Source organism: Triticum aestivum, chromosome 6D (genome assembly GCF_018294505.1).
Source record: "Triticum aestivum cultivar Chinese Spring chromosome 6D, IWGSC CS RefSeq v2.1, whole genome shotgun sequence".
NCBI lineage: Eukaryota > Viridiplantae > Streptophyta > Magnoliopsida > Poales > Poaceae > Triticum > Triticum aestivum.
Genome location: NC_057811.1, coordinates 5,443,929 through 5,464,704, shown reverse-complemented (window position 1 = coordinate 5,464,704; position 20,776 = coordinate 5,443,929). Strand labels below are relative to the sequence as shown.

At 49.8% G+C, this 20,776-nt stretch overlaps 1 protein-coding gene and 1 pseudogene across 1 annotated transcript; one reads left to right on the top strand and one right to left on the bottom strand.

Moving 5' to 3' along the window:
• Positions 1-8,968, bottom strand: part of LOC123142297 (uncharacterized) — a 29,685-nt pseudogene extending 20,717 nt beyond the window's left edge.
• Positions 8,969-15,161: 6,193 nt separating this feature from the next.
• On the top strand, positions 15,162-19,792 carry LOC123140694 (uncharacterized). The gene is made up of 2 exons (XM_044559980.1): positions 15,162-16,333; positions 19,520-19,792. Exons 1-2 carry the CDS (start codon positions 15,189-15,191, stop codon positions 19,530-19,532), a joined length of 1,158 nt encoding a protein of 385 aa, XP_044415915.1. The 5' UTR covers positions 15,162-15,188; the 3' UTR covers positions 19,533-19,792.
• Positions 19,793-20,776: the final 984 nt, after the last annotated feature.

The window sequence follows — 20,776 nt, the reverse complement described above, 5'->3', positions numbered from 1 at the left end:
CATCGAGGGCAAGGGAACAATTGTGTTCCAGTGCCGCAATGGTGAGCATCTTGTGCTGTCCGAGGTGTACTTTATACCCCGTTTGTGCAGCAACATAGTCAGCATCGGACAGTTGGACGAGCAACATAGTCAGCATCGGACAGTTGGACGAGATCGCGTACGAGACCACGATCCATCACGCCGTGCTTCAGCTTCGCGAGCCAGGAGGGCGCCTCCTCGCCCGCGTGCAGTGCAACGCGGGGCGGCTCTACATCCTGCACCTCACCCCAGCGCGGCCGGTGTGCCTCGCTGTGCACGGCAGCGAGGATGCATGGCGGTGGCATGCACGCTACCGCCATGTCAATTTCCGGGCTCTACGACAACTTGCCCGGGATGGCATGGTGCACGGCTTGCCGCTGGTCGATGAGGCCGATCGGGTGTGCGAGGCCTGCCTCGCCGGCAAGCATCATCGTACGCCCTTCCCCGACAAGGCCCTGTACCGAGCCACTACGCCACTGGAGTTGGTCCACGCTGACCTATGCGGACCGATCAGCCCGCCCACACCGGGAGGGAAACGGTATTTCCTCCTGCTGGTCGACGACCACAACAGACACTTGTGGCTGGTGCTGCTCGCCACCAAGGACGAGGCGCAGGCGGCGCTGAAGCAGTTCCAGGCCACGACGGAGCTCGAGTCCGGGCACAAGCTCAAGGTGCTACGCACGGATCGGGGGGGTGAGTTCACCTCCCACAGCCTCGGCGAGTATTTCGCCGACAAGGGGGTGAAACGACAGGTCACCGCGCCGTACACGCCCCAGCAGAACGGCGTGGTGGAGCGGCGGAACCAGACCATCGTCGGCATGGCGCGCAGTCTCCTGAAGGCCAAGGGCATGCCGGGGCGGTTCTGGGGCGAGGCCGTGACGACGACCGTGTACCTCCTCAATAGATCCACGACGAAGAGTGTTGAGAAGATGACACCGCATGAGGCGTGGTGTGGGCGTCGTCCTAGTGTTCACCACTTGCGCACATTCGGGTGCATAGTGCATGTCAAGGTAACTAATCCAAGTCAGAAGAAACTTGATGACAGGAGCCAGCCCATGGTGTTTCTCGGGTATGAGCCTGGCACGGCTGCGTACCGTGTGCTGCATCCCTCGACGAACCGTGTACATGTCTCCAGGGACGTTGTTTTCGACGAAGATGGTTCCTGGGACTGGCGCGCCGAGGCCGGTGGAGGGAACCAGGCACCGGCGCTGGACACCTTCACGGTCGAGCTCGAGCACGGCCTGCCGGCCGACCCCCGCGACGCCCAAGATGACGCGTCGGCGACAACTTCGCTGGCTCCTTCCACTCCCACGCCCGACGCCGGAGGGGTTTCTCCGGCCACTCCCACGCCCGACGCCAGAGGGGTGTCCCCTACCACTCCCACGTCACAGGAGCCCATGACGCCGATCTCAGCGGCGTCCGGCGTCGAGTTCGCGTCCCCGCCAACGGACGCGTCTGAACCGGCCCCTGGAGCAGAGGCACCAAGGCGCTACCGCACGCTCGAGAATCTGTGGGACACCACGGAGGAGGTCGAGACGGTGTACAGTCCTCTCTGCCTGTTTGCAGGGGAGGAGCCAGCCTCGTATCTTGAGGCGGAGAAGGAACCAGGGTGGCGGAGCGCCATGGAAGAGGAGATGCATAGCATCGTCCACAACCGCACGTGGGAACTCACGGAGCTCCCGCCTAGACACCGTGCTATAGGCCTCAAGTGGGTGTACAAGCTCAAGAAGGACGCCCATGGCGCGGTGGTGAAGCGCAAGGCGAGGCTGGTGGCGAAGGGATACGTCCAAGTTCAGGGAGTGGACTTCGAGGACGTGTTCGCGCCGGTGGCGCGAATGGACTTTGTGCGCGTCTTGATCGCCCTCGCTGCACACCACGCCTGGCCAGTGCATCACATGCACGTCAAGTCCGCCTTCTTGAACGGCGACTTACTCAAGGAGGTCTACGTCGTCCAGCCGCCGGGGTACGCCGTGCCCGGCAAGGAGGAGAAGGTGCTGCGCCTACGGAAGGCGTTGTATGGGCTTCGTCAGGCACCGAGGGCGTGGAACGCCAAACTCGACGACAGCTTGCGCTCCCTGGGCTTCGAGCGCTGTCCATCCGAGCATGCTGTGTACCGGCGTGGGGAGGGAAGCAAGCTGCTGCTCGTCGGTGTGTACGTCGATGACCTCATCATCACCGGCTCGAACCCGACGGAGATCAGCTCTTTCAAGCGCCAGATGACCTCGCTCTTTCGTATGAGCGATCTCAGGCAGCTCAGCTACTACCTCGGCATCGAGGTGCGTCACGAGCGTGATCGGATCACGCTGTGCTAGGCAGCCTAGGCCAAGAAGCTGCTGGAGTGCGCCCGGATGGACGACTGCAACCCCGGCAACGTGCTGATGGAGGCGCGTCTGAAATTGAGCAGGGAGAGCAAGGAGAAGCCGGTGGACAGCACCCTGTACCGCAGCATCATCGGAGGGCTGCGTTACCTCGCACACACGAGGCCGGATATCTCCTTCGCGGTCGGATATCTGAGCCGCTTCATGGAGGCACCGGCATCAGATCACTACGCAGCGGTGAAGAGGCTGCTGAAGTACATTGCCGGCACGATTGACTACGGCTGCGCCTACGTCCGCGGGAAGGGCGCGCCGGAGCCGTTGGGATACAGCGACGCGGATCATGCCGGCGACATCGACAACAGGAAGAGCACATCGGGATTGCTCTTCTTCCTCGGCGGCAGCCCCGTAAGCTGGCAGTCCCAGAAGCAGCGCGTGGTGGCAATCTCCTCATGCGAGGCCGAGTACATGGCCGCCACTACTGCTGCCTGCCAGGGCATTTGGCTAGCTCGGCTGGTCGGAGAGATGCTCAACGAGAAGATCAAACAGCCGAAGCTACTGGTCGACAACAAGTCGGCCATCTCATTGTCGAAGAATCCCGTCTTCCATGATCGTAGCAAGCACATTGACTTGCGCTATCATTTCATCCGCGAGTGCGTGGAGGATGGGCGCATCAGCATCGACTACATTAACACCGCCAACCAGCTCGCCGACATTCTCACGAAAGCGCTCGGACGGATCCGGTTCCTGGAGCTGAGGGGGAAGATCGGCATGTCTGAAATAAACAGGAGGCGACAAGATTAGGGGGTGATCTGTTAGCTAATCTAGTCGCTAAGAATAAACGTTAGCTAGTTAGTTTTGTTTCCAGCTTAGTTTGTTTGGCGAGAGCCCGCGACTTGTGCGTGCCTTGCATGTAGGCTGCATGGCCTGTAGCGTGATGTGACCACGTCACATTAGCCCATGCGTTTAGCTCGGGTGGTTTAGCACGACGCGAACTCGTGGGATGGCACGAGTAGTGAGGGTCGTGGCGTAGAGGTAGGAAACTACCGGCCACTCCGTTTCCCTTCTGTACCCAATAAATAGAAGAAGAAAAAACGAGAAAAGTCGCACGGTTGAACGCGACGCAAAAACCATCGTCTCCTCTGATCGTGAGTTGCGAGAGCTTTGTTTCCCTAACAGCCGCTGCTTGCTAGCTAGCTAGGCGCATACGCAGGATCCATCCAGCTGCTTGCTAGCTAGGTAGCTAGCTAGCTTTGCCCACTTCCGATCGCTACGGCCGCTTCCGATCGCTACCGCCGCGCGTGCCATCTTCCGCGCCGTCCGCCGCGTCTTGCTCCGCTGCTGCTGCGCGCTGTCCCATCCACGCTGCCGCTGCGATGTCGTCCGCCGCGATGTCCGACGCCCAAACCGCCGGCGCCATCGTATCTTCCCCCGTCGCCTCGATCCCCGCCGCGCTCGCCATCCCAACGATCTTCGTCCGCCTCGATCGTTACAACTTCATGCTCTGGGGGGCATCACTAGCACTGTTCTTGCCGATGCCAACCTCCACGGACACCTCGATGGCACCAAGGCAGCACCGGCCAAAACACTCGTTGTAGGCACCGGCGACGCTGCAACCACCGTCACCAACCCGGAGTACCACCAATGGTGGGTACATGATCAGCGCGTCAAGGGGCTTCTTCTCACCTCCATGGAATAGCATATTGCATGCCAACTCATTGGTTGTGAGTCGGCGCAGGCGGTATGGACAGCCGTCGCCACCATGTTCGGCGCCCAGAGCCGCGCCAATGTCCGGCACATCCGGCGGCTACTTCAGTCGCTGAGGAAGGACGATCTGTCTGCCGCGGAATACATGCATAAGATGAAGGCCCTGGCCGACACTATGGCCGCTGCCGGCTCTCCGATCCGTGATGATGAGCTTCTGGATCACATCCTCACCGGCCTCGGCTCCGCCTACAACTCCATCGCCGCCTCCTTGGGCGTGAGTAACCCACCATGCCCTACTCCAGTTTTTACTCATTGGTTCTGTCCTTCGAGGTGCTGCAGGCACAACAGAGTGCGGTGGAGTGGTGGTCTCCCTCCGCGAACGCCATGAACCGTTCGGGTTCGTACGGCGCGGGCGAACGCGCGCCCTACTCCGATCCCTATCCCTCCCATGGTGGGGGGCGCCCGGCTGATGGACATGGCCAGCCAGGGCAGAACCGCCAGGGCGGTAATGGCGGCAACACCGGTGGCCGTGACCGCAACGCTAGTTATGCCGACAATGGCCGGCAAGGTGGAGGGGGCAACGCCGGCAACAACAACGACGGAGGAGGTGGGCGTCGCAACCGCTGGCGTCCCCGGTGCCAAATTTGCAAGAACTGGGGCCATGAAGCCGATGACTGCCGCAAGCGCTATGATCAGGATCACAACTCCCGCTCCGCAAACTCGGCCTCCACCAACACCGTCGACTTCCCTTGGGTGCTGGATACCGGGGCTACGGATCACTTGACTAATGATCTTGAGCGCCTCCAGGTTCACGAGCGCTATAACGGCAAGGATCAGGTTCAGGTGGCCAATGGTGCAGGTTTGTCTATTTCACACATTGGTCGCGTTTACCCGGTTCATCTCTTCAACTAGGTAACATCCTTCATGTTCCACACATCAGCCAGCATCTTCTCTCTGTTTATCGTCTTTTTTGTCATAATGACGTCTTTGTTGAATTTCACCATCATTTTTTCCTTGTTAAGGACAAAGCAACCAGGCGCGTCATCCTTCACGGTAGAAGTTACGGGGGGGTCTATCCGGTCGCCTTCGCTCGTGCGTCATCTTCATCGTCTCGCCGTGCCTCCTCCGGTGTTCGAGTTTCGTCGTCGCAACGGCATCAACGTCTTGGTCATCCTACAAATAATGTGGTCACTTCCATTGTTCGGAGTTATGACCTTCCGTGTTCCAGTTCAAATAATTCATCGTTAGTTTGTGATGCTTGTCAGCCTGCTAAGAGTCATCAACTCCCTTATTCTACTTCATTTCATATCACTACTGTACCTCTTGAATTAATACATTCAGATGTTTGGGGTCCCGCTCTTGCTTCGTCGGGAGGGTACAAGTATTATGTTAGTATTATTGATGACTACACGCGTTTCACCTGGATTTATTTGCTTAAACACAAGTCTGACGTTGAGCAAGTTTTCTACAACTTTCAGGCTCATGTCGAACGCCTTCTGGATTATAAAATCAAGGCCATTCAGTCCGACTGGGGTGGTGAATACCACAAACTCCATCGCTACTTTCAACGCACGGGCATCTCTCACCGCGTGTCATGTCAACATACATCTCAGCAGAACGGTATTGCCGAGCGCAAACACCAACATTTGGTCGAGACTGGTCTTGCCTTGCTAGCGCACTCCTCTCTTCCACTTTGGTTTGGGATGAGGCTTTTCTTACGGCATGTTACCTCATCAACCGTATGCCCACTCCGGTTCTCAACAAGGACACACCTCTGTTTCGTTTGTTTCATGTTCAGCCCAACTACTCCTCCCTTCAGATTTTTGGGTGTGCTTGCTGGTCAAGTCTCCGCAAGTACAATGCTCACAAGCTTGTGTTTCGGTCCAAGATGTGTGTTTTCCTTGGCTATATATAGTCCTTTGCATAAGAGCTATAAGTGTCTTGACCGTACCTCCGGTCGGATATACATCTCTCGTGATGTTGTTTTCGACGAGACTGTGTTCCCTTACTCTCAACCTGGTGTTTGGGTTGATCCCGCTTCTCTTGAACATGCACTCACTTTTCCCTCCGATGAACCGGTTCCGGATGTCCATGTGCGTAAATATGACATGTCCTATTTGTCACTTAACTTGTCTTTGCAGGTGATATTGCTTTGAGTTCCCCCCGGGTACACGTTGCTGCTCTGATGCCTCCTGATGCGCCCGACGTGCATGTCCCGCCGCCATAGGCAGGCGCGGCGCCCGATGGAGTGACCGGCGCGGCTGGGTCGCCACCCTCGCCCGGCGCGGATGGGTCGCCACCCTCGCCCGGTCCGTCGCCCGTGCCACCACCCTTGCCTGGGCCGGTCCAGCACACTATCGTCTCTCGGCCCGTGTCGCCCCTTGCTGAGATCCCCTCAGCCGCGATACCCTCGGCCGAGCCCTCGTCGCCGTCGTCTTCTCCTACCGGCGATGCAGCTCCGGCGCATGCTATGGTTACACGCCATCGTGATCATACACGCAAGGAGAAGTCTTACACTGATGGCACCGTTCGGTATGACTCTCACTGCCGTGCCTTCTTCGCCGCGCCGGTTTCCCATCGTGATGCTCTGGGTGAACCTGCCTGGCGTGCCGCCATGTCCGAGAAGTTTGCTGCTCTCCGTCACACTAACACCTGGGTGTTGGTGCCTCGGCCACCTGGTGTTAATATTGTGAGCTGCAAGTGGATTTTCAAAACCAAGCATCGTCCGGATGGGTCTGTTGATAAGCACAAAGCTCGTCTTGTTGCTCGCGGTTTCACTCAACAGCATGGGATTGACTACGGAGATACTTTTAGCCCGGTGGTGAAGCCTGCCACGGTTCACTTGGTTCCGTCTCTTGCTGTGTCTCGTGGTTGAAGCCTCCGACAGATTGATGTGAGCAATGCCTTTTTACATGGGTTCTTGGCCGAAGATGTGTACATGCAGCAGCCACCTGGGTTCGAGGATGCCACTTATCCCTCTCATGTCTGCAAACTTCAACGGTCTATTTATGGTCTAAAGCAGTCGCCTCGTTCCTGGTATGCTCGTTTGAGTCAGCGCCTTTTGCAGCTCGGTTTTGTTGCCTCCAGATCAGATGCATCTCTGTTCATCTTCTCCCAGGGTAAAATACAGATATACATGCTGGTGTACATTGATGATATTGTGATTGCTGGCTCTACCCTCGCCGTGGTGGATCGTCTTGTGCAGTCGTTGTCTTCTAGCTTTCCCATCAAAGATTTGGGTCGCCTCGAGTACTTTCTTGGTTTGGAAGCGTCCTTTCATTCAGGGAGCATGCCCTTGACGCAGAAAAAGTATGCTTTGGATCTTCTTCATCGCGTCAACATGGAGAACTGCAAGGCCACTTCCACCCTGCTTGCTAGTTCCGAGAGTGTCTCACGTCATAGTGGTGCACTACTGAGTAGAGATGACTCCTTTCGGTATCGCAGTGTGGTTGGAGCACTTCAGTATTTGACCCTCACTCATCCTGATATCTCCTTCGTAGTGAACAAAGTGTGTCAGTTCCTATCTCAGCCAACGGAGGATCATTGGGAAGCAGCCAAGCGTATTCTGAGATATGTCAAAGGTACGCTAGACATGGGACTACGGATTCATAAGTCCAGATTTACTAGAGTGGGTATATTCACCGATGCAGACTGGGCAGGCTGTGTTGATGATAGACGCTCCACTGATGGTTTTGCTATATTTGTTGGACCTAACCTTGTATCTTGGAGCTCGAAGAAGCAACCCACAGTCTCGAGATCAAGCACCGAGGCAGAGTATAAGGCATTGGCCAATGGCGCGGCTGAAGCCATTTGGATAGACTCAGTTCTCACAGAACTTGGAGTCCCACGACAGCGCACTCCTATATTGTGGTGTCATAACTTAGGGGCAACTTACCTCACGGCAAATCAAGTGTTTCATGCTCGGACCAAACACATTGTGATTGATTTTCATTTTGTGAGAGAACGAGTAGCTGGTTGTGAACTGGAAGTCAGGTTTATTTCTGCAGATGATCAGTTAGCGGATGTATTTACTAAACCTGCTAGTAGACAGACGCTAGACCGTTTTAGAACCAATCTGAATCTTGTATGTAGTTCAGATCGATGGGGCATGTAAAGTCGGGTCTAGTATATTATTTTTGTACACGTATTCGTATACATATGAAATTGTAATTATGATCATCTATATATTAAGACGTGAGGCTGGATGTCAACCACCCACGCAAAACCCTAAACCCTGTGTCTAACTCACGAGACAATCACGCGACGCGAGGGGAAAGTCTCCACGGGTTGATGTGCGCAGGTTGGTGGCATCGGGTGCGCTGGTGTCCAGCAGAAACAACTTCTCGTTGGGCTTGGACCAGTCATAGGACCCGTAGACCAGGTGGCCACGCAGGAGGGGGAGCACGAAGCGGTCGCCGTGCTGGAGGCGGAGGGGGCCGCGGAGGCTGATGTATTCCTTGACGCGGCAGCGCATGTCCGCGCAGGTGGCGGCGCAGCGCACGAAGGTGGCCGGATCGGTGCGGGCCGCAATGTCCACCAGCACGTCCAACGGCAGCGATGCTGCCTTCTGCCCGTAACACAAAAAGGCCGAGTTTGGGCTCGGCCCAAGTTTGCGTCGGCTCGGAGCGAGTCAAGCTCGGCCCGTAACACAAAAAGGCCGAGCCGAGCTGCACAATCGGACTCGTTTTCACCTCGAGCCGAGCCAGGCTCGACTCGGGCTGACTCGCGAGCCCAAAGCTCGCACGGCAGAGCAGCCCAGCGCAGCCCTTAGCAAACAGCCCAACACGCTATCTCACGCAGGTGACGCAGCCCATAGCCAGCACGCTGCCTTGGCCCAGTTTGCACATCTCCACGCCCGCACGATACGAGAAAGAGAGCGAGATGACATAGCAGCTTCCGTAGGGTTTCCTCGCCGCCGCCAGCAGCATGCCGGACGCCGACGCCGGCTCGCTGCTCGCCCACCCTTCCTCCTCCACCTCGTCGACGTTCTCTTCCTGCTCGCCACCGCGGCCGATGGAGTCGACGGCTTCCTTCTTCGCGGCGCTCGCGTACGTCCACGAGGAGCGCCGCCTCCGGCTTCCTCGCTTGCCGTCGGCGACCTTGCTGGTCGTCGCCTGTCTTCTTCTCGACGCACGCACGTGTTCACGAGGAGCGTCGCGCTGTCTTCCTCACGAGCGGTCGGCAACCACCCAGCTTCATCAGAGCGCCGCCGCCGTCTTCCTCGCCTCCCGTCGGCGACCACCCATGTGAAGGCCCACATGGCAGTGACTTGGAGTACGCAGGCTTGGCGAGCCTGCCAAGCTGCACCGAGCTAGGGCAAAGCCCGGGCCGAGCTTCGTTTTGTGGCTCGTCGGAGCATTGAGCTCGGCTCGGCTCGCCCGAGGAACGGCGAGCTTCAGGCAGGCTCGGCCCGAGCTCGGCTCGAGTTGGCTCGCGTCCGCGACCTGGCGTGGCCGCCGCCGCTTACCATGGTCTATGCCTCGATAGATGGCTCTAGGAGGGAGCTCCATCCAGGGCAAGGTCCAATCGCGTCCCAATCGATGCGCTATAATACTACTAGTATAATTACCCCAGATCATAGACGTGCATCGTACTAGTTGATAAGTATAACTAGGATTAAGGGATACGTATTTAGGTATGACTTGGATTTCCGTAATTGTTTGGTAACTAGAGATGCGGCCGGAGACGTCCCGATCGAGTCCGTGACGTTCACGCGTGCTCGATCCTATACCTGTATGTACGTCGCAATAGATCGGCCTGCGAGGACGTAGCCGCGTCGCTTGGAGATGGCCGCCCGTGACGGCACCATGGGCACGAAACAAGGGCGAGGCTCTCCTTCGGTATTGGACTGGTCAAACCTCCCTGACGACCTCCTCGGCATGGTCCGCCGGATTGTCACCTCGCCGCTCGGCCGTGTACGCTTCACCGCCGTCTGCAGGGTGTGGCGCGCTGCCGCGCTGCAGCACCCAATGCCGCCGGCGCTCCCTCTGCTGCTCCTTTCACCCGTGGACTGGGGCACCGTCACAGAGAAGCGCCTGATCTACTGCCCCGAGGAAGGCGGGGTCCTTCGGGTTATGATCCCAAGCAAGCTGCGCAACATGCAGTTCATCGGCTCGTACGACGGCGGGTGGATCGCGGCAATTGAAAGATCAAGTTCCTACTGCGACAGAGGATGGATGGGTGCTGTAGAAGGATCGACCACGTTCCCGATTGTAAATCTCTTCTCCGGTGTCGAGGTACCGCTGTCCGAGAAGCAGCGGCATTTTCGATTAATTGACCACAATGAACAATACTTCATCTGGAAAATAGTCTTTTCCAAGGTTCCCACTTCGGGTGACTGCATTCTCGTCGCCATGACTGCTGGGCGCAAGGTCGCACTGTGTAAGATTGGTTGTCCGGACGGCGGATGGACCATACAAGGATGTGACATGAAGCCGGTTTGGGACATCGTGTTTTACCGTGCGGAGCTTTACGGCCTAGGACATAGCAAGACATTGTACACGTTTGACATTGGCGTTAATGAAGATGGTGCACCGACGGTTACCGCCGCCTACTCGATGGACGTCCAAAGGGGCAGTGATCCTATTTGTATGAGCTGGTTCTTTGACTAAGCCTCATACATATGCGACTTGAATGGTAAGCTGGCGGTGGCAGTTATGAGTCGATGGTTGCGAAACTGCAAGCCTTTCTTTAAGGTGTTCCAAGTCACAAATGTTGATGATGACGCACACAAATATGAGTGGGAGGAGGTGCGTAGCTTGGGCGACTGTGCGTTGTTCTTGGGGCAGCTATGCTCCTCCAAGGTGGTGCAAATACTGGCTGGTGGGCGGGGAGGTGTAGAAAGAAACCGCATATACTACTCGAACCATCACCCTGGAGCTAGCAAGGAGGACCAAGACTTCGAGGAAGAATACCACACAAAATCAGAATATGGTTACCTAATGATCCGTATGAAAGACAAAAGCATTGATGATGGTGGTGATGACGTGGAGCGCATCCAGTCAGTACGATACTACATTAAGGGTGACCATCATCTTCCCATGTGGTGCCTCCCTCCCGACTTCTAGGGCTTGTTTGACTAAAAAGATTTTCGTAGAAAAATTGGAGGATGGAAATCCTTGGCAGTAATTCTTTCATGGATTGATTGTTGTATTGTGACGACACTTTGTTCTTTCTTGAAATATCTCTATGGAGTATTTTATAGGAAATTTCCCATTTACTTGATCTCTCGGAAATATTACCGCAATAAAAGTTTTATGGTGGTTGAGAAAAATAAGGTCTATCCATCTAAAAGAATCTAGCTAGTGGTAGATAATTGGGAGGTATGAAAAGAAATGTATCAATAAATACTAGAAATATGACATCAATAAAAAAATGTGGAATCGATACCATAATATTTTATTATTATTAATGGACCAAGACACAGAGGGAGGAGGGAGGGGAAGGAGAGAGCGCCATCTCAAAGGGAACAAGATCAACCTCTCGAGTTCCCAAGCTAGAACATGTCAGGCCTAATTGTCTCAGTCCTGATTCTTGTTCTGTTTTGGTTGGAACAGAGACACCACATGAAGAGGAAGGTCATGGGTAGAAGAGTGAGCCGAGCAAAGTGTTTGTTTTCCTAGGCAGAATCACGACTTGTCTGTAAGTTCACTTAATGAAAAGCTCTATAAATCGAACATGCAAGTGCCTGCATGCAGTGTAAATGTGTAATCCTACTGACAGTCACCACTGATTTTATTGCACAAGCTAGTACAACCACCTCACCTTTTGCTCGTTCAGTCTGTATGCACACTTGTACATGGTAATCCAATCCTAGCAAGCGCTTAACGCAGTTCGGCCGTTTGCAGGTGGATTTGATGCATGTGTTTTGGGGATGGAGAAAGACGTCCCGGACCATGCCAGTTGCAGCGGGGAGGTCTTCGATGGCAGCAAGCTGGCCTTCACAGTTATGTTTGCCTGACTGCCTGTTATGTCCCTGAAACCAACCAAATCGTCTATCATTAGCTTAGCAGTAGTAGGGAATCAACCATGCCACAAATTAAAAAATATATATCAAACATGCCTTGCGGCTAAGCACGTTCGTGGAGTTCGAACTCTACTCACGATCAATGCATACAGTGGCTAGTATTTTTGGACGGACAGACATCTGTAGCTTGGTGCGGGAGAAGGGATGAGCTGGTGGACAGAACGCTGCTCACACATCGCTGTTAGCGGTTGACTGATGAGTGGCGGCTCACCGTCTTCATCGACCAGCCCTAAGAATTGCTCGACGCAGCGCTGGCTGCCGCCATGGCCGCCTTCCCGCGATTTTTTTAGAATGCCTAGTTGATGGGTGACTGTTCTGGAGCGATTTGTTTGGTACGTGTTAGCTGGCCTCTTCAGAAGCATTCAGCTGCATGTCTGCTTAGGCACTAGTTCTGTACGTTTATCGTCTCCTCATCCTGACGGAACTGATCGAGCTACCTAGTACGTGCATATTGCTGATAAGTATTGGGGTGCATCATCGAGGTCACAGTGTAGAGGTGGCTCGACGGGCCGGAGCTCAGACCAGTCGCTGAGTGGGACGACGCATAACACAAGATCGTCCCAAAAATCCCCCGTCTCCCATAAGTCTGAGATTGATATAACAACGAACTACCTAAAATGCCCCTAAGTATCCAATATACTACCAGAAATTTGATCACTTCTGCTTCGGTACACCCCCCATAAACACATCGCCGACTGAGATTATTCCATACCCCTTCATAATAAAGGGCGTGATGGTCTTTTCTTCAAAGTTTTTTTTTACTGTCCCGTTCACTGGGAGAAAAATTAACGAGAAAAAGGGAGGCCGCCGGGAATCGAACATAAATATACGTAGTCTATGTGGACGCGCGCTAACCACTGTGACAACCAATCTGCTATGCTAGAATTCCAGCGCGAACCATTAAGAAACTAAAGATCGTGGCAAAATTTAAAACAAGAGCTCGCAAAATTAATATAAACCAAAGTGTGCAATAGGGATCGAACCAGGGACATCGCACCAGTCAACCATGACAGTAGCCACTATACCAACTGAGATTTCATGTCCAAAAAGGTAACCCAGTCTATATGAACCATAAGCTGCTACAATTTTTTTAAAAATTCAGACCTCATTTTCTAATTGGAAAAGGTATATATTTATAGAAACGCGGTTATTTAAAAATTTGTGATATTTTAAAAAGAGCTAGAACATTTTGTGAAAACATGAACATTTTTTGGGAATCATAAAAGGAACAAAACTAAAAATGATAACATTTTTTGGAATTGCAAACAATTTTTTGGGAGACTCGAACACAAATTTGTGTTTTCAAAAATACCTAAAACATTTTGTGAAAACGCGAGTTTTGGGACTCTCAAACATTTGTTTTACAAAGGAAAAAAGCAATGAAAAGGAGAACATTTTTTGAAAAACAGGAACTAAACTGAAAACACAAACCTTTTACAAAATTATGAACAATTGTTTCAAAGTGTGAATTTTTTTTTGAAATTCCCAAACATTTATTGAATTTGCGAACAATTACTGAAATCAAGAATATTTTGGAATTTGGGAACAAATTTTGTAACCTCATCATCTTGATTACACTACTTGCCATCCAACTACGCTGTCGCTCGTGATATTTAAAAGCAGGAAATGTATAAGGGTCAACTACTGTATCGATGGAAGAAAACCTGCATTCGTTTACCATGCCTACATGTATACGCATGCACACACGCATGTTATCAAGAAACATGTTTTCTCAAAAATGATAAGAATAAACTAATTTTCTAAATCTTTTTCAACGAGAACTTTATTGACTTTGTGTACAAATTATGTCAAAAAAATATAAAAATGTGAAAAAAGGAAAAAGGAAAAGAAACAAGAGAAACAATAAATTAAAAATATAAATATAAAATATAAATGACAACAAATTTTGCCAGTAGTTGGGCATGCCGAATGTTGTCCCCCATGCAAGCTTTGAACCAATTCGGTCTTGTGTTTTAGGGTTTATTCACCGAGAAGTCCAGAAAAAAACATAAAATGTCAGAAACCAACATGCATGCTGGCCATGGTGATGCCAGGGTGTGGAAAAATTGAGTGAGTTCGGAGGTGAAAAAAAAGTGGTTCAAAACTTGCCCTTCCGGCCTACCTGAACGTACACAGTGTGTCTAGTTGCAAGCATAAAACCACTGAAAAATGTTCAATGTGCTCATGAAATTTTTGAAAAGCTCACAAATTTGAAATAAAACCGCAGACTAAAAAAAGTTCATGAATTTCAAGTAAAATCGAAGACTAAAAATCATGAATTTGAAAAAAAAGTCATGAGTTCGTAAAAAGTTCATTTAAAAAATCATAAATTTTTAAAGTTAACGAATTTTATAAAGTTCTGCGAATTAAGTATAGAAAGAAAAATATTAAGAAATAAGCAAGAAAAAGTAAAAAAACCAAAGGAAAACGGCCAAACTGAAAAAATAATTAGATGGGAAATGCGTTTTTTTATTAGCATTATACTGCGATAAGTAGCAGGAAAGAAGTTTTACGGCACAACAATTGAATTACCGTAGTGGTTGCCGGCTTCACGTGGAGAGTTGGCTGGTGTGGGTTCGAATCCCATTTACACAGCATGTACTTTTTGAAGTCTAATAAAACGAAAGAAACAAAATGACATTGTATTGACGCCTAGGCTAACGTACATCCGTATATATCACACAAACTGTGTACGATATGTTAAAAGTCCATACTGCCCTTTATACGTTTCATGAGGGGGGTGTACCGAAGCGGGTCTCAAATATGATTTCGTATTGCCTTATCTGGGCTGTCAAACCACAAAATTAAAGGGCCCAAATTGGCAAATATGATTTCGTATTGCCTTATCTGGGCTGTCAAACCACAAAATTAAAGGGCCCAAATTGGCTTGATGTACTGTAAAAGGTCTCAACAGGACGTCGCTACCTGTCAAAAAGTAATAATAATCTGCTACCCGTCCTAAAAATATAATGATCTGCTAATTCCTAGGTGGATAACAATTGGCTGGAAAGCCCGGCGTAACTTACTAGGACTAGTAGTCTGGGCTTTTTTATACCCAGCTCGATCCCCTCTCTGTCCTGAACCCAAAGCAAAGACGCAGACATCAAGCTGCAAGTCGAGAGATGGCCATGTCGGACGCCTTGCCCAACGTGCTCGAAGATGGCGACCTCCTCATCGAGATCCTCCTACGCGTCGGCTCTCCCACCACCCTGGTGCGCGCCGCCATAGTCTGTAAGCGCTGGTACCACCATGCCTCCGATCCTAGGTTCCTCCACCGTTTTCACGAGCTTAACCCGCCTCGCCTCCTCGGCTTCTACTTCCAGGCCATGAGGGCTCACACGGCTCCACGTTTCATTCCGATGCTGCCGCAGCCTGCAGAGCTGGCCTCCGTCATCCGTCATGAAAGTTTCAGCCTGGAGAGCTACCACAATAGCTTCGTCATGGATTGCCGGAACGGTAGAGTCTTAATCTGGTACAACAGCGGAACCTACCAGGCACTTCAAGTGCAAAGCTTTCTGCGCGCTGGGAGGGGCATGGCCATCATCCCAGAACTTCCCCGCTACAACGATGGCTCATACTGTGCTTACAGTAGAATTCTCTCCGATGAAAAAGGAAAAGGCTTGTCCTACCTCTATTTGTTGGTGCAGCTCAACTGGGAGAGTATGGAATCTACTGTACGTGTTCATGTATTGCAAGATGGCGTCTGGTCCATGCGCACCTCGGTCGCATGCCAACTCAGTCATCCACGGTCAAAAATATATCCAGTGGCTATCCAAAATAAAATATATATCGGCTCCTTGACATATATTATTGTCTTGGATTTGATGTCGTCATGTCTCTCCACAATTCAGCTCCCAAAAGGGGTGTATTTTGGTGATAGACGCACTGTGTTGTCACGGACTGATGATTCTTCCGGTGTATATCTCATCCATGTGACAGAGCTTCGACTTCACATCTGGCTCCACAACAGCGACAACTGGTTGTCGGTGGGGATCATTTGCTTGCGCGAGAAGTTTTCTAATTTGAGGATGTTAGATCGCACATTTGATGATGATGGTACTGCTGATGTGCACATAAGAGGGGTGGGAGACAATGCTGCATTTGTGTTCTTGACAATGGGTCGATGCGTACTCTTTGTGGATATCAAATGCGGCACACTTCGTAAAGTGCATGACATGACAAATGATGATATATCTATCAATGATATATATCCTTTTATGACGATCTGGCCTCCCACATTCCCTGAGCTCAAGAATGATCCTGCAAGGTTTGTCTTTTTGACTTCATATGACATATGTATTATGTTGTTGTTGAGGTTACACTTATTTGCATTGTGCATCGCGTTAATATTTTAGGTTTGGCTACTTTTTTCCCACATGCTACACACTTAGTTGAATCTGGTAGCTGATCATAATCCGTATTGGCATTGATGCACTAGCTATGCTCCGTCATTCTGGTTAATGGCGCTCATCAACCGTCAAACTGCTTGGTATACCTATGGCATGGTCTTAGTTGTATGTTCGATTCCACAAACCATTTAGACATTTGTGAATGCTTGTTGTAAGGTGGTTTAGGAACACTTGTCTACAACGGTCATAATATAAGATGTTCATACATGCTTAGGATATTGGATTTCTCTTACATTCCGTACAAATTCACTAGTAGAAAAAGAGGCTTCCATACGCCCCATTAGTCCCTAAAATAATCGAACCGCGACAAAAGGGTTCTTTAGTCGCGGTTCGGGAGGAGACCCGCGACCAACTATCTGGGCCCAGCGCGCTCGGTCGACAGCTGACGGTTGGCCTGGCCAACCGGGACTAAAGGTCCTCAGGCTGGCCCGAAGGCCTTTAGTCGCGGTTGGCAAAGGCCCATCCCTATATATAGGACTCGCCACCGGTGTTATTTTTCTCTCCAAAAGTGTCTGTTTTATTTCAGCAAAATAGGATGCCCTAATATTAATCTAAAACCTTGACTAAATTAGCGTCTAATATGTTGTTGTGGGAAAAGAAAACCTCAGCGAGATTCACGTACAAAACAATGTCTTTTTTTAACACGCTATGACCACAATGCTCACATACACACATATGAATTCACCCTTATAAATGCATGCACACACACCTTACCATAGACGTCGTCTCCTCCCAGTGAACGGACATCACTGAGAAGTCTGAAATAAATCCAAAAAATGTGAGCACCAGTGACAACTTGAACCCTGGCGGAGTGGTTCTACCACAAGCAAGCTAACAATCTAAGCTACACTCAGTTCGTCAAACAATGATTTTTTATGCTATATGATGGTGTCGAGCTTGGAAAGCAAACATAAGTTTCCTATTGTGGATTCCTAGCGCAACAGGCACCCATCGCGCGCTGAAACCATGATGGATAGTATGTCATCAGACTTATAAATAGATGGAAGCTTTCTAATTCTTAAAAGTAATACTACCTCCAATCCATAAAAAGTGTCCCAGTTTGAACTAACCCAGTTCAAAACCGCGACACTTATTTTGGATCGGAGGGACACTAGTACAAAACAGGGCTTTCGTCACAGGGCAATATTCACATTAGTCCCGGTTCAGTCACGAACCGGGACTAATGTGAGCATTGGTCCCAGTTCGTGCGGCTAAGGCATTAGTCCCGGTTCACCTGGGCCCTTTAGTCCCGGTTTGTGCCACGAACCGGGACTAAAGGGTGCGATGCCCATTAGTACCGGTTGGTGGCACCAACCGGGACTAAAGGTTAGTCCTTTAGTCCCGGTTGGTGCCACCAACCGGTACTAATGGGGTTTGAGGCATTAGTACCGGTTCACGGCACGAACCGGTACTAAAGGGCCCATCAAACTCTACCCCCCTCCCCCCGGACCGCCTTTTCAGTTTTAGAAAAACCAAAAGAAAATGATGGAAATGTCAAAAAAATAAAATAAAATAAGTTTCTCATGTGATATGTGGTCTAGTTGTTGGGAAAATTAACAAATATGAATTTCAACTTTATTTGCAAAATCTCTCTGGAATTTCTTAAAATGGGCATAACTTTTGCATACAAACTCGGATGAAAAAGTTTTTTATATGAAAAATCATCTACTCGAAAAGTTACATCCGAATTTAACTGGGGGAACCTTGTTAAACATTTTCAAAATCCTCAAAAACCTAACAGAAAAAAAGATACAGGGCTTTTAAGATCTGGAGAGGCAAAAAAATTGAAAAAATTTCAAATTGTGGTCAAACTGTGGTCAAACAATGGTCAAACTAATTATTCTAGAATATTAGTGTTACTAAATAATTATTTCAGTTTTTTTAAATTTTGGTCAAATCTGGTCAAACTGTGGTCAAGCAGTGGTCAAACAATGGTCAAACTAATTATTCCAGAAATATTAGTGTTACTAAATAATTATTGTTTTTTAAAACAATAGTTTCAAACTCAAACAGTGAAATGTGTCACTTCATGCTCAAGGTAAATTCCTGAGGGTTAATAGAATTGACATCCTACTATTGTCAGGAAAACAACAAGTGCAGACTTGGAAACGAGGGAGAATAGAACCCGGAAGTTAAGCGTGCTCAGGCTGAAGTAGTGAGAGGATGGGTGACCGTCCGGGAAGTTAGTTGATTTGGAATGATGAGGGGTGATTAGAGATTAGAGGATAAATTGAGCAGTGATGAGGGGTGGTGATTAGAGATTAGAGGTTAAAATAATTCAGAAATTTGAAAATAAAAAATAAATAAAAAAATTCGCAAAAAAACCAGGTTTAGGGGGGCTAAAACCCTAAACCTGCGGAGGAGGCCTTTAGTCCCGGTTAGCCACGAGAACCGGGACTAAAGGTCCTCCGCCCCGACGGACTCCTGGCGCCCACGTGGACGGGCCTTTAGTCGCGGTTCGTAAGAGGCGCGACTAAAGGGGGGGGGCTTTAGTCGCGCATATTTAGTCCCGGTTGCACAGCCGGGATTAATGACCTTTGCGAACCGGGACTAAAGGCCTATTCTCTACCAGTGATTGTATATGACTAAGAAACAAGTTTGTGCATGTTGTGCCAATTACTGTTCTATACTGTTCAATATATTTCCATCCTTGCTACCAATAAACAACAAGGCTCGACAGTAGCTCCCTCGGTGTTATGCTTCAATTCAATTATTAACTGTGATCTGCCATGTGGTTGTATTTGTATGCATGCTAGATCATCCTCCTCACATGATTATAGTGGTGCACTAAACACGAGCAATCTTAGGTTTATATATCTACTCTAATTTAGATAGAACAAGTGTCAAATTATATATCACAATGGTATTTTATGCATGTATTATTCACCCTCATTTGTGAACTTATTCATGTCACAGAACTTACCAACTATCGTGCACGTGGTTTTTAAACAATAACATTAATTATACTACTATTGCGCATACAGTTTAATGTTGTGTCATTTGATTATCTCTATCTTAATTATTGCCCTTGCTTGGTCGAACAGAAAAGTCATGTGACGAGGAAAGAGATCGATGTTCTTGGACAACATATATTTGCGACAAGTGCTACATCAAGGAACAATATGATTGTGATCTATTTGCAACCCATTTATAGGTAGTAGTAGAAACTATCCTAGAGGGAGGAACTGTGTCCAAAACAAGACTTCGTGCCGGTTTCTTACTGGGGCGAATGAATAACAAAAGTTCGTTCCAATCTATACTGCATCGACCAAGGATGCTAACTAGAGATGGTTGTTAATGTTTCTTCTTCGCTTTGAGATGTTTGTTTCGAAGCAAGATCTCTAACGGATAAATTTTCTTGGATCATGTCGTGTGGTGTTCCCTTGTTATGGTGTGCTGATTTGTTATGTTAACTAAGCTAGATCCCGTAGGTTTATTTGTTTCGTACTATTTTCAGCTAGTACATAAGTGGTCTGTACGCAAGTTTCTTCAGGCCAGAAATGTGCCTTGTTCACATTGTGACATGGTCCGAGTCGTAGGGTAGATTTGGTCTTCATAGCGTTTATCTGTTTCGGTGCGATGCTTTGGCCATGATTACACTGTGGAAGATCCATGCTCCTTCAACTTTTAAAGCTACTAGGTTTGTCAGGCAGAGTACAATATATACTGGGGAAATTTTTGTTTGGAAAGAAGAATGGTTCTGTCTGTAATACAGAACCTTTTTTCCTATTAGGTCTGTTTGGTGTGTTCTTCGCTTGCTAGCTGCCAAAGAGCGGAGTCGTGTGTGAAGAGGTGAAGAGACTGCAGCCATGGTTTTGTTTACCTGCAGGGAACGATGCCAAATAACTGGACTCTGCATAACAGCAGCGGCCATTCCCCGCAAAAAAGGAAAAAATCATCGGCCATTATCTTACTGCTAGTGTGAGCGGCTTTCTTGTTATTTTTCCTCTTTAAAAGTGCGGCTTTCTGGTGGAGTACATGAAGATCATGATGCAAGTTTTGTAATCAACAGCAAACCAGACCTAGGTTGCTTTTTTTTTTACGTGCAGAGTGGCTAGTGTCAGAACTAACGCTCGAGCCCACGAGGGAGACAATGGTGTTTTTGTGCCGCGTTCAACCTCGCAGCTTTTCTGCCTTCTATTCCTTCTCTTATTCAGCGATTACAACAACTAACTGAAAAACGAGAAAGCAGGCACGTCCGGGTCGTGAGCACCGCCATCCCAGCGCTCCCCGCACGTCGCCCGTAATGCGGCGGTGATCATCTAGCTCGTGCCATACCAAGATCAGGTCAGGGCCGTGGA

Coding starts and splice junctions, on each gene's coding strand:
- LOC123140694 (XM_044559980.1), top strand. CDS start 15,189: ATGGCCATGTCGGACGCCTTGCCCAACGTGCTCGAAGATGGCGACCTC.